Source organism: Mobula hypostoma, chromosome 8 (assembly GCF_963921235.1).
Source record: "Mobula hypostoma chromosome 8, sMobHyp1.1, whole genome shotgun sequence".
In the NCBI taxonomy this organism is placed as follows: Eukaryota; Metazoa; Chordata; class Chondrichthyes; order Myliobatiformes; family Myliobatidae; genus Mobula; species Mobula hypostoma.
In genome coordinates, this window is record NC_086104.1 from 1,278,736 (window position 1) to 1,292,444 (window position 13,709).

General features: G+C 45.0%; 1 protein-coding gene and 1 non-coding gene across 8 annotated transcripts in view; one reads left to right on the forward strand and one right to left on the reverse strand.

Moving 5' to 3' along the window:
* The window catches only part of LOC134350026 (protein EFR3 homolog B-like), a 299,220-nt gene that overhangs the window by 33,808 nt on the left and 251,703 nt on the right, over positions 1-13,709 (reverse strand). For all 7 annotated transcript variants that reach the window (XM_063054929.1, XM_063054928.1, XM_063054927.1 and 4 more), the window contains one exon: positions 2,549-2,640. In XM_063054929.1, coding sequence (XP_062910999.1) covers positions 2,549-2,640 — 92 coding nt within the window. The remainder of the gene's footprint in view (positions 1-2,548; positions 2,641-13,709) is intronic.
* LOC134351245 (5S ribosomal RNA) lies at positions 6,145-6,263 on the forward strand. Its single transcript, XR_010019091.1, has one exon. It is a non-coding gene; the product is annotated as a 5S ribosomal RNA (ribosomal RNA).

Here is a 13,709-nt window from a genome sequence, read left to right on the forward strand (position 1 = left end):
TGTATCCATCCAGGAGTCTCTTAAAAGACCTTATCGTTTCCGCCTCCACCACCGTTGCTGGCAGCCCATTCCACACACTCACCACTCTCTGGGTAAAAAACTTACCCCTGACATCTCCTCTGTACCTACTTCCAAGCACCTTAAAACTATGCCCTCTCATACTAGCCATTTCAGCCCTGGGAAAAAGCCTCTGACTATCCACACGATCAATGCCTCTCATCATCTTACACACCTCTATCAGGTCACCCCTCATCCTCCGTCGTTCCAAGGAGAAAAGGCCGAATTCACTCAACCTATCCTCAGAAGGCATGCTCCCCAATCCAGGCAACATCCTTGTAAATCTCCTCTGCACCTTTTCTATAGTTTCCACGTCCTTCCTGTAGTGAGGTGACCAGAACTGAGCACAGTACTCCAAGTGGGGTCTGACCAGGGTCCTATACAGCTGCAACATTACCTCTCGGCTCTTAAATTCAATTCCACAATTGATGAAGGCCAATGCTCCGTATGACTTCTCAACCACAGAGTCAACCTGCATAGCAGCTTTGAGTGTTCAATAGACTCAGACCCCAAGATCCCTCTGATCCTCCACACTGCCAAGATTCTTACCATTAATACTATATTCTGCCATCATATTTGATCTACCAAAATGAACCGCTTCACACTTATCTGGGTTGAACTCCATCTGCCACTTCTCAGCCCAGTTTTGTATCCTATCAATGTCCCGCTGTAACATCTGACAGCCCTCCAAACTATCCACAACACACCCAAACCTTTGTGTCATCAGCAAATTTACTAACCCATCCCTCTACTTCCTTATCCAGGTCACTTATAAAAATCACAAAGAGTAAGGGTCCCAAAACAGATCCCTGAGGCACACCACTGGTCACCGACCTCCATGCAGAATATGACCTGTCTACAACCACTCTTTGCCTTCTGTGGGCCAGCCAGTTCTGGATCCACAAAGCAATGTCCCCTTGGATCTCATGCCTCCTTACTTTCTCAATAAGCCTTGCATTGGGTACCATATCAAATGCCTTGCTGAAATCCATATACACTACATCTACGGCTCTACCTTCATCAATGTGTTTAGTCACATCCTCAAAAAATTCAATCAGGCTCGTAAGGCACGACCTGCCTTTGACAAAGCCATGCTGTCTATTCCAAATCATATTATGCCTCTCCAAATGTTCATAAATCCTGCCTCTCAGGATCTTCTCCATCAATGTACCAACCACTGAAGTAAGACTCACTGGTCTATAATTTCCTGGGCTATCCCTACTCCCTTTCTTGAATAAGGGAACAACATCTGCAACCCTCCAATCCTCTGGAACCTCTCCCGTCCTCATTGATGATGCAAAGATCATCGCCAGAGGCTCAGCAATCTCCTCCGTCGCCTCCCACAGTAGCCTGGGATACGTTTCGTCCAGTCCCAGAGACTTATCCAACTTGATGCTTTCCAAGGCTTCAGCACATCCTCTTCCTTAATGTCTTCATGCTCAAGCTTTTCAGTCCACTGTAAGTCATCCCTACAAGTGCCAAGATCCTTTCTCGTAGTGAATACTGAAGCAAAGTATTCATTAAGTACCTCAGCCATCTCCTCCAGTTCCATACACACTTTTCCACTGTCACATTTGATTGGTCCCATTCTCTCATGTCTTATCCTCTTGCTCTTCACATACTTGTAGAATGCCTTGGGGTTTTCCTTAATGCTGTCTGCCAAGGCCTTCTCATTGCCTCTTCACTTGCAGGTTGAGTCAGTGATAAGGAGAGGATTAGAATATACGAGCAAAGAGGTAATGCTGAGGCTTTGTAAGGTATCGGTGAGGCCTCACTTGGAGTTTTGGGCCCCTTATCTAAGAAAGGATGTGCTAACATGCTAACATTGCAGAGTGTTGACAAGAATGATCCCAGTAATGAAAGGGTTATTTGATGGCTCTGGGCTTGTACTTGCTGGAGTTTAGATGAATGATGGGGGATCTCACGGAAACCTATCGAATATTGAAAGGTCCAGATAGAGTGGATGTGGGGAGGATGTTTCCTATAGTGATTGAATCTAGGACCAGATGGCACAGTCTTAGAATGGAGGTATGTCCATTTAGGAAAGAGATGAGGAGGAATTTGTTTAGCCAGAAGTTGGTGAATCTGAGAAAATGCCACAGAAGCCAATGGTCATTGGGCATATTTAAAATGGAGGATGATAAGTCCTTGATTAGTCATGGTGTCAAAAGTTTTGGGGAGAAGACAGAAAAACATCGTTGAGAGGGAAAATAAATGGTAAAATGGCATTGCAGACTCGATGGGCTGAATGGCCTAATTCAGCATCTAAGTCTTATGGTCATTTAGTTTAGTCAGTTTTGGAAGAATAGAGACAGTGGAGTACCCATTCTAAGGAACTGTTTTCACCTTCCCTCACAAAAGAGACTCCATGAAGCTGGCTCAGTTTCCCCAGTAAATGTGCTGATGAAAGTTTGTGTTCGTGCTCGGTACTTTGGTGAGAGTCCATTGCACCAGTTCACCTACAGGCCCTGTAACCCAGTGTCAGAGGTACCTCTTCCTTTTGCGGGCTATTGCGAGACTCCACTTGCACTTGCAGAGAGATGGTGTCACCAATGCTCTTCCTCTTTGATAATCGGTCTTCATCTACCACACACATCAGAATGAGAACCAGAATCAGCTTTAAAATCATCTGCATATGTCATGAAATTTGTTAACTTTATGGGAGCAGTACAATGTAAATACATTAAAATAGAGAGAAAAAAACTGTGAATTATATCAGTTCAATTAAATTAAAAAATGCAACAGAAATAAAAAAGTACATTAACATGGCTCTTCCATAATAGCTCTTCATCTACAACATACAACATCTTGAAAAAGGAGGGTGAGAAGTTGTACATATTGGTACCATTGACATAGGCAGAGGAAGGGAGGAGGTCCTGAAAACAGAATACAGGAAGTTGGGAAGGAAGCTGAGAAACAGGACCTCAAAGGTAGTAATCTCAGGATTGCTGCATGTGCCACGCAACAGTGAGGGTAAGAATAGAATGAGATGGCAGATGAATGGGTGGCTCAAGAACTGGAGCAGGGGGCAGGGATTCAGATTTCTGAATCATTGGGACCTCTTCTGGGGCTGGTGTGACCTGTACAAAAACGACAGGTTGCACTTGAATCTGAGGGGGACCAATACAGTTGTGGGCAGGATTGCTAAAACTGTTGGCAGTAGTTTAAACGAATATGGCAGGGGGATGGGAACCAATAAGACAGAGCTGAGGATGAGCCAGCAGGTTTACAAGTAGATGATAGGTGTTATGACAAGCCAATAACTGGGTACAGAAGCAGAAAGAGTAAAGAGTTAAATTGTACCACAGAAGCAAAATTCAAAGGAGTGAAAAATGCAGGACTGAAGGTGCTGTATTTAAATGCATGTAGCATTCGGAATAAGGTGGATGAACTCATGGCGCAATTAGAGATGGTCAGTATGACATTGTGGGCATCTCTGAGTCATGGCTGAAAGAAGACCAAAGTTGGGAGCTTAACATCAAAGGATATATTTTGTATCGAAAGGACAGGCATGAAGGCATAGACAATGGTGTGGCTCTGTTGGTAAGAGATGGAATTACATCCTTAGAAAGAGGTGACATAGAGTCAGAGAATGTTGGATCTTTGTGGGTGGAGTTTAGAAACTGCAAGTGTTAAAAAAACATTATGGGCCTCCAAGTAGTATCCAAAACGTGGGGTTGTATTGCAGAGGGAGCTGCTAAGGGCATGTAATAAGGGTAGTGTCAATTGTAAAGGGGAACTTCAAAATGCAAGGGGATTGGGAAAATCAAGTTGGTTTAGAGATTAAGGGAGCTAGGGCTTTACTCTTTGGAGAGAAGGAGGATGAGAGGAGACATGATAGAGGTGTACAAGATAATAAGAGGAATAGATAGAGTTGATAGCCAGCACCTCTGCCCCAGGGCACCACTGCTCAATACAAGAGGACATGGCTTTAAGGTAAGGGGTGGGAAGTTCAAGGGGGATATTAGAGGAAGGTTTTTTACCCAGAGAGTGGTTGGTGCGTGGAATGCACTGCCTGAGTCAGTGGTGGAGGCAGATACACTAGTGAAGTTTAAGAGACTACCAGGCAGGTATATGGAGGAATCTAAGGTGGGGGCTTGTATGGGAGGCAGAGTTTGAGGGTCGGCACAACATTGTGGGCCGAAGGGCCTGTACTGTGCTGTACTATTCTATGTTCTATGTTTCTGATTGCAAGAGTGGGAATTTGTCGAATGCCTAAGAGATGGCTTTTTAGAGCAGCTTGTGCCTGAGCCTACTTGGGGTAAGGCTATCGTAGATTGGGTGTTGTGTAATAAACCTGATCTTATTAGAGAACTTAATGTAAAGGAATTTAAATTATACTGCAATATGAGAGGGAGAGGAGCAAGTCAGATGTATCAGTATCACAGTGGAATAAAGGAAGGAGCTTGGCCAGGTGGATTTGAGGAGGACACTGGTAGGGATGACGGCAGGGCAGAGGTGGTTGAAGTTTCTAGGAATAAATCACGAAGTGCAGGATAGATATGTTCCACATAAGAAGTTCTCAAATGATGGGGTAGGCAACCATGACTGACAAGGGAAGTTAACAACTGCATAAAAGCCAGAGAAAGGGCATATAAAGTAGCAAAAGTCAGTTGGAAATTGGATGATTGGGAAACTTTTAAAATCCAACAAAAAGAAAGTAAAAAATCTAAAGGGAAACGATGAAATACAAGGCAAATTAGCCAATAATATACATAGAAATTTACAGCATGGTTAGAGGCCCTTTGGCCCGCTATGTTGTGCTGACCATGTAACCTACTCTGGAGACTGCCGAGAATTTCCCTAGTACATAGATTTCTATTTTTCTGACCTCCATTTACCTATCTAGGAGGATCTTAAAAGACTCTGTTGTATCCGCCTCTACCACCGTCGCTGGCAGTACATTCCACACACCCACCACTCTCTGTGCGAAAAACTTACCTCTGACATCCCCTCAGTACCTACTTTCCATCACCTTAAAACTATGTCCCCTTGTGTTAGCCATTTCTGCCCTGGGAAAAAGCCTCTGACTATCCACATGATCAATGCCTCTCATCATCTTATACACCTCTATCAGGTCACCTCTCATCCTCTGTTGCTTCAAGGAGAAAAGGCCAAGTTCACTCAACCTATTCTCATAAGGTATGCCCTCCAATCCAGGCAACATCCTTGTAAATATCCTCTGCACTCTCTCTATCCACATCCTTCCTGTAGTGAAGTGACCAGAGTGGGGTCTGACCAAGGTTATTTATAACTGTAACATTACCTCACAGCTCTTGAACTCAATCCCACGGCTGATGAAGGCCAACACACTATACGCCTTCTTAACAACCTTTGTCAAGCTGCGGAGCAGCTTTGAGTGTCCTATCAACATGGACCTCAAGATCTCTCAGATCCTACACACTGCCAAGAGTCTTACCACTAATGTTATATTCTGTCTTCAAATTGGACCTACCAAAATGAACCACTTCATACTTAAACAAGAGGAATTCTGCAGATGCTGGAAATTCAAGCAACACACATCAAAGTTGCTGGCGAACGCAGCAGGCCAGGCCGCATCTCTAGGAAGAGGTACAGTTGACGTTTCGGGCTGAGACCCTTCGTCAGGACTAACTGAAGGAAGAGCTAGTAAGACATTTGAAAGTGGGAGGGGGAGGGGGAGATCCAAAATGATAGGAGAAGACAGGAGGGGGAGGGATGGAGCCAAGAGCTGGACAGATGATTGGCAAAAGGGATATGAGAGGATCATGGGACAGGAGGCCCAGGGAGAAGGAAAAGGGGGGGGGGGGACCCAGAGGATGGGCAAGGATATAGTCAGAGGGACAGAGGGAGAGAAAGGAGAGAGAGAGAAAGAATGTGTATATATAAATAAATAATGGATGGGGTACGAGGGGGAGGTGGGGCATTAGCGGAAGTTAGAGAAGTCAATGTTCATGCCATCAGGTTGGAGGCTACCCAGACGGAATATAAGGTGTTGTTCCTCCAACTTGAGTGTGGCTTCATCTTTACAGTAGAGGAGGCCGTAGACAGACATGTCAGAATGGGAATGCGATGTGGAATTAAAATGTGTGGCCACTGGGAGATCCTGCCTACGGCCATACTAGCCTGAAAACACCCGATCTTGTCTGATCTCGGAAGCTCAGCAGGTTCAGGCCTGGTTAGTACTTGGATGGGAGACCGCCTGGGAATACCAGGTGCCGTAGGGCTTTTGCCCCTCTGCCCAACTGCCCCACCAGGAGGTGCTGTCTCTCCCAATGTGGCCTTCTATATATTGGCGAGACCGGACGCAGACTGGGAAATTGTTTTGCTGAACACCTACGCTCTGTCTGCCAGAGAAAGCAGGATCTCCCAGTGGCCACACATTTTAATTCCACATCCCATTCCCATTCTGACATGTCTATTTACGGCCTCCTCTACTGTAAAGATGAAGCCACACTCAGGTTGGAGGAACAACACCTTATATTCCATCTGGGTAGCCTCCAACCTGGTGGCATGAACATTGACTTCTCTAACTTCTGCTAATGCCCCACCTCCCCCCGTACCCCATCCATTATTTATTTATATACACACATTCTTTCTCTCACTCTCCTTTTTCTCCCTCTGTCCCTCTGACTATACCCTTTGTCCATCCTCTGGGCTTCCCCCCCCTCCCCCCTTTCCTTCTCCCTGGGCCTCCTGTCCCATGATCCTCTCATATCCCTTTTGCCAATCAACTGTCCAGCTCTTGGCTCCATCCCTCTCCCTCCTGTCTTCTCCTATCATTTTGGATCTCCCCCTCCCCCTTTCAAATCTCTTACTAGCTCTTCCCTCAGTTAGTCCTGACGAAGGGTCTTGGCTGAAACGTCAACTGTACCTCTTCCTAGAGATGCTGCCTGGCCTGCTGCGTTCACCAGCAACTTTGATGTGTGTCACTTCATACTTGCCTGGGTTGAGGTCCATCTATCACTTCTCAGTGCAGTTCTGCATCCTATCGATGTCCTACTGTAACCTTTGACAATCCTCCAGACTATCCACAGCACCCCCAACCTTTGTGTCAGCAGCAAACTTACTAAGCCACCCTTCTACTTCTTCATCCAGGTCATTTATAAAAATCACAAAGAGAAGGGGTCCCAGAACAGATCCCTGAGGCACACCACTGGTCACCGGCCTCCATGCAGAATATGACCTGTCTACAACAACTCTTTGCCTTCTGTGGGCAAGCCAATTCTGGATCCACAAAGCAAGGTCTCTTTGGATCCCATGCCTCCTACTTCCTGAAGGAGCCTGGCATGGGGTACCATATCAAATGCCTTGCTGGAATCCATATACACTACATCTACAGCTCTTCCGACATCAATGTGTTTAGTCACATCCTCAAAACATTCAATCAGGATCTTAAGGCATGATCTGACTTTGACAAAGCCATGCTGACTATTCCTAATCATATTATGCCTCTCCAAATATTCACAAATCCTGCCTGTCAGGATCATTTCAATCAATTTACCAAACACTGAGGTAAGTCTCACTGGTCTATAACTTCCTGGGCTATCTCTACTCCCTTTCTTGAATAAAGGAACAACATCCACAACCCTCCAATCCTGCAGAACCACCCCCGTCCCCATTGATGCTGCAAATATCATTGCCAGGGGCTCAGCAATCTCCTCCCTTGCCTCCCACAGCAGTAATAAGGGACTCTATAGTTAGGGGGTCAGAAAGGTGATTCTGTGAATGCAGGAAAGAAATACAGATGGTAGTTGGCCTCTCAGGTGCCAGGGTCCGGGATGTTTCTCATTGCGTCCAGGATATCCTGAAGTGGGAAGGAGAACAGCCAAAGGTCGTGGTACATACTGGTACCAATGACATAGGTAGGAAAAGGGAGGAGGTCCTGAAAACAGACTACAGGGAGTTAGGAAGGAAGTTGAGAGGCAGGAACTCAAAGGTAGTAATCTAGATTACTGCCTGTGCCATGTGACAGTGAGAATAGGAATAGAGTGAGGTGGAGGATAAATGTGTGGCTGAGGGATTGGAGCAGGGGGCAGGGATTCAGATTTCTGGATCATTGGGACCTCTTTTAGGGCAGACATGACCTATAGAAAAAGGATGGGTTGCACTTGAATCTGAGGGGGACCAATATCCTGGTAGGGAGGTTTACTTAGGCAATTGGAGAGAATTTAAACTAGAATTGCTGGGGGGTGGGAACCGAACTGAAGAGATGGAGGAAGGGGCTGTTCTCTCACAAATAGAGGAAGCTTGGAGACAGTGTGAAAGGGAGGATAGGCAGGTGATAGAGAAGCGATGTATTCAGACTGTTGATTTGAGATGTGTCTATTTTAATGCAAGAAGCATCATGATCAATGCAGCCGAGCTTAGAGCATGGATCAGAACTTGGAGCTATGATGTTGTGGCCATTACAGAGACTTGGATGGTTCAGGGGCAGGAATGGTTACTTAGAGTGCTGGACTTCAGATGTTTCAGAAAGGACAGAGGTTCAGCAATCTCCTCCCTCGCCTCCCCCAGTAGCCTGGGGTACATCTCGTCCGGTCCCAGAGACTTAGCCAACTTGATGCTTTCCAAAAGCTCCAGCACTACCTCTTTCTTAATGTCTATATGCTCAGGCTTTCCAATCTGCTGTGAGTCATCCATACAATCGCCAAGATCTTTTTCCATAGTGAATACTGAAGCAAAGTATTCATTAAGTACCTCTGTTATCTCCTCCGGTTCCAAACACACTTTTCCACTGTCACATTTGATTGGTCCTATTCTCTCACGTCTTATCTCCTTGCTCCTCACATACTTGTAGAATGCCTTGGGGTTTTCTTTAATTCTGCTTGCCAAGGCCTTCTCATGCCCCCTTCTGGCTCTCCTAATTTCATTCTTAAACTCCCTCCTGCCAGCCTTATAACCTTCTAGATCTCTATCATTACCTAGTTTTTTTGAAGCTTTTGTAAGCTTTTTATTCCTTAACTAATTTACAACAGCCTTTGTACACCATGATTCTTTAACTCTACCATCCTTTCCCTTTCTCAATGGAACATACCTATGCAGAACTGCATGCAAATTTTCCTTGAACATTTGCCACATTTCTGCCATGCATTTCCCTGAGAACATCGGCTCCCAATTTATGGTCCCAACTTCCTGCCTAATGGCATCGTATTTCCCCCACCCCAATTAAATGTTTTCCCAAATTGTCTGCTCCCATCCATCTCCAACTTTATGGTGAAGGAGAAAATGTCGTGGTCACTACCTCCAAAATGCTCTCCCACCTAGAGATCTGACACCTGACCAGGCTCATTTCCCAATAGCAGATCAAGTACAACCACTCCTCTAGTTGGCTTATCTACATATTGTGTCAAGAAACCTTCCTGAACACACCTAACAAAGTCCACCCCATCTCAACCCCTTGCGCTAAGTAGAGGCAAATCAATATTTGGGTAGTTAAGATCTCCCATCACAACAACTCTATTATTATTGTACCGTTCGAGAATTGGCCTCCCTATCTGCTCCTTGATATCTCTGTTACTACTGGGGGGGTCTATAAAAAACACCCAGTAAAGTTATTGCCCCTTTCCTATTTTTTTACTTCTACCCGCACTGACTCAGTAGACCATCCCTCCATGACTTCCTCCTTTTCTGCAGTCATGACACTATCCCTAATTAGCAATGCCACACCCCCACCTCTTTTGTCTCCCTCTCTGTTCTTTTTGAAACATCTAGCCTGGCACACTCAGCAGCCATTCCTGCCCCTGAGACATCCAAGACTCTGTAATGGCCACAACATCATTGTTCCACCTATTGATCCACGCTCTAAATTCATCTGCCTTGTTTATGATACTCCTTGCATTAAAATAGATGCATCTCAAACCATCAGGCTGAGTGCATCTTTGCTCTGACATCTGCCTATCCTTCCTCACAAACTCCCTACAAGCTGTCTCTACTTGTGCCCCAAACTCCCCATCCTCTGCCTCTTCACTTTGATTCCCACCCACTGCAAATCTGGTTTAAACCCTCCACACCAAGGTATTGGTCTCTCTCAGATTCCGTGAAACCTGTCCTTTTCGTACAGGTCATACCTGCTGCAGAAGAGGTCCCAGTGATCCAAAAATCTGAATCCCTGCCCTCTGCTCTAATTCTTCAGCCACGCATTTACCCTCCACCTCATTCTATTTCTACACTCACTGTCATGTGGCACAGGCAGTAATCCTGAGATTACCATCTTTGCGGTCCTGCTTCTCAGCTTCCTTCCCAACTCCCTATATTCTGCTTTCAGGACCTCCACTCTTTTTCTACCTATGTTGTTGGTATCAATATGCACCACGACCACTAGCCGCTCATCCTCCTTTTTCAGGATACTAAAGGTTTTTTTAGTTATATAAAGAGTAAAGGGAAGGTGAGAGTTGATATTTGACCACTGGAAAATGATGCTGGTGAGGTAGAAATGGTGGACAAAGAAATGGCAGATGAACTTAGTGGGTACTTTGCATCATTCTTCACTGTGGAAGACACTAGCAGTGTGCCAGAGGTCCGTGAGTGTTAGGGAGCAGAGTGAGTGCCTTTGCTATTACAAAGGAAAAAGTGCTAGGCGAACCTAAACATCTTCAGGTGGATAAGTCACCTCGCCAGATGGACTACATCCCAGAGTCCTGAGAAATGTTGCTGAAGAGATAATAGATGCATTGGTCATGACCTTTCAAGAATCACTTGATCCTGGCATTGTCCTGGAGGACTGGAAGATTGCAAATGTCACTCCACTCTTTAAGAAGGGCGGAAGGCAAAAGAAAGGAAATTGTAGGCCAGTTAGCCTAACCTCAGTGGTTGGGAAAGTGTTGGAGTCTATCATTAAGGATGAGGTTCTGGGGTACGTAGACTAATGATAAAATAAGTCGAAGTCAGCATGGTTTATGTCAAGGAAAACTTGCTTGACAAATCTGTTAGAGTTCTTTCAAGGAAGTAACATGCAGGGTGGGATAAAAGAGAGGCAGTGGATGTCATTTGTTTGGATTTTCAGAAGGCATTTGATAAGGTGCCACACATGAAGCTGCTTTACAAGATAAAATCTTATGGCGTTACAGGAAAGATACTGGCATGGATCGAGGGACTGCTGACAGGCAGGAGGCATTGAGTGGGAATAATGGGGGCCTTTCCTGGTTGGCGGTGACTAGTGGTGTTCCTCAAGGGTCAGCATTGGGATTGCTGCTTTTCACATTGCTTGTCAATGATTTGGATACTAGAATTGATGGCTTTGTGGCAAAGTTCGTGAATGATCCAACGATAGGTGGAGGGGTAGGTAGTGCTGAGGAAGCATTGCAATTTCAGAAGGATTTAGACAAATAGACCATGTGTCCTACTCTGGCCTCATTGTCAAAAAAAAAACCTATTCAAATTTGGGAGACGTCATCTCCTACACACAAGTGATGTTGTTGATTAGGGATAGATCTGCTTTTCCAAATACTTGGCAACATTAATCACTCAGAATCCCATCTGGTAACTCACTCACCACTGTAATGGCCTACTCCTGCACCTATTGTCTATTGGCTATTGATATTGGGCTTACTAGTCTACAGTTCCCAGGTTGTCTTTGCAGCTCTTCTTTAATAAAAGCACAACATTCACCACCCTCCAGTCTTTCAGTACTCCATGCATCACTATGTGTATATCTGAGTCAGGGTTCCCTCAATTGCTTCTCTACCTTCTCATCGTGCTCTTGGATACACCTCAAAATCAGAATCAGAATCAGGTTTATTATCACTGACATATGTTTTAAGACCATAAGATCATAAGATATAGGAACAGGATTATGCATGGGTCTTCATCAATCGTGGGATTGAGTTTAGGAGCCGAGAGGTAATGTTGCAGCTATATAGGATCCTGGTCAGACCCCACTTGGAGTACTGTGCTCAGTTCTGGTCACCTCACTACAGGAAGGATGTGGAAACCATAGAAACGGTGCAGAGGAGATTTACAAGGATGTTGCCTGGATTGGGGAGCATGTCTTATGAAAACAGGTTGAGTGAACTCGGCCTTTTCTCCTTGGAACGACGGAGGATGAGAGGTGACCTGATAGAGGTGTATAAGATGATGAGAGGCATTGATTGTGTGGATAGTCAGAGGCTTTTTCCCAGGGCTGAAATGGCTTACACAAGAGGACACAATTTAAGGTGCTTGGAAGTAGGTACAGAGGAGATATCAGGGGTAAGTTTTTTTATGCAGAAGTGGTGAGTGTGTGGAATGGGCTGCCGGCGATGGTGTGGTGGAGATGGATACGATAGGGTCTTTTAAGAGACGCCTGGACAGGTGTATGGAGCTCAGAAAAATAGAGGGCTGTGGGTGACAGTACATCTGACCTGGGTGACTTATGTACCCTTGGGTCTTTCAGCTTTCTGAGCACCTTCTCCCTTGTAATAGTAACTGCGCTCATTTCTCTTTCCTCACACCCTTCAACATCTGGCAAACTGTTAATGTCTTCCACAGTGACGACTGATGCAAAACACTCATTTAGTTCATCCGCTGTCTCCTTGGCTCCAGTTATTATTTCTCTGGCCTCATTTTCTAGCGGTCTTATATCCGCTCTTATCTCTCTTATTTTTTACATACTTGAAAAAGCTTTTAATGTCCATTTTGATATTGTTTGCTAGCTTGCTTTCATATTTCACCTTTCCTTCCTAATGATTCTTTCTTGTGCGCATGCGCCGGTCGTGCATGCAGCCTGGTACAGCCATTCTGATCTACTCTTTTACTTTCTTCTTCTTACTTTTTAATTTATGTTATTTTTGTATTTTTTTTCTCACGGTAACACGTCGAAGCTGCACCCTCTCTAACATGCTGGTAGAGACAGTTTTATTTGGGTTTTCTTTAGCACTGGAAATGGTTACATCCCGACACGCGGGACAGAAGCAAGGTCGCATTGTGTATTCCACGGACCAGCAAATCCTGGCCGGCTTAGCGAACAGAGTGGCGGACACCCCTGCTGAAATCTGGAGGAAAACACATAGAGGATGCAGAGGGGGATCACAAAGCCGAGGAAAGAGGACCGGGTCGAGACAACAGAGACTTTTGGAGAAGAGGAGTTTGGTGGGTAATACCGTTTGGGCTGACCGGAAGTGCATTGAGAGCGGTAAGCGTAAAGGAATTGGGTTAATCTGGTTAACAACGGATGGTGCAATCCGGGGTATATTACGTTTGAGGAACGTGTTTGCAGACTGGATATTGAATTTTTTACTGTTGGACTTCGGCCACATTCCACTGAGATACAACACTGGGCGGCACGAGAGGTCGTTCCTGCCTGTGGCCATTGAATGTGCAGCTCCTCCGGTGGAGGGTCAGACACCCTGAGCCAATAGACTGGTCCTGGACTTACTTTCCATCTGGCATAGTTTGCATTTTGTTGTTTGATTGTTGGGTTTTAGTATTGCTATATTTATGTTCTATTCTTGGTTGGTGCGGCTGTAACGAATCCAAATTTCCCTCGGGATTAATAAAGTATATCTATCTATTTATCTATTTTATTTGCTCTATGTAGGGTTTTGAAAGGCTTTCAATCCTCTGTCTTTTCACTAATTTTTGCTCTTTTGTATGCTCTCCCTTTTGGTTTTACATTAGCTTTGACCTTCCTTGTCAGCCATGGTTGTATTACTTAACCATTGAGTATTTCTTTGTTTTTGGAATACACTGATCCT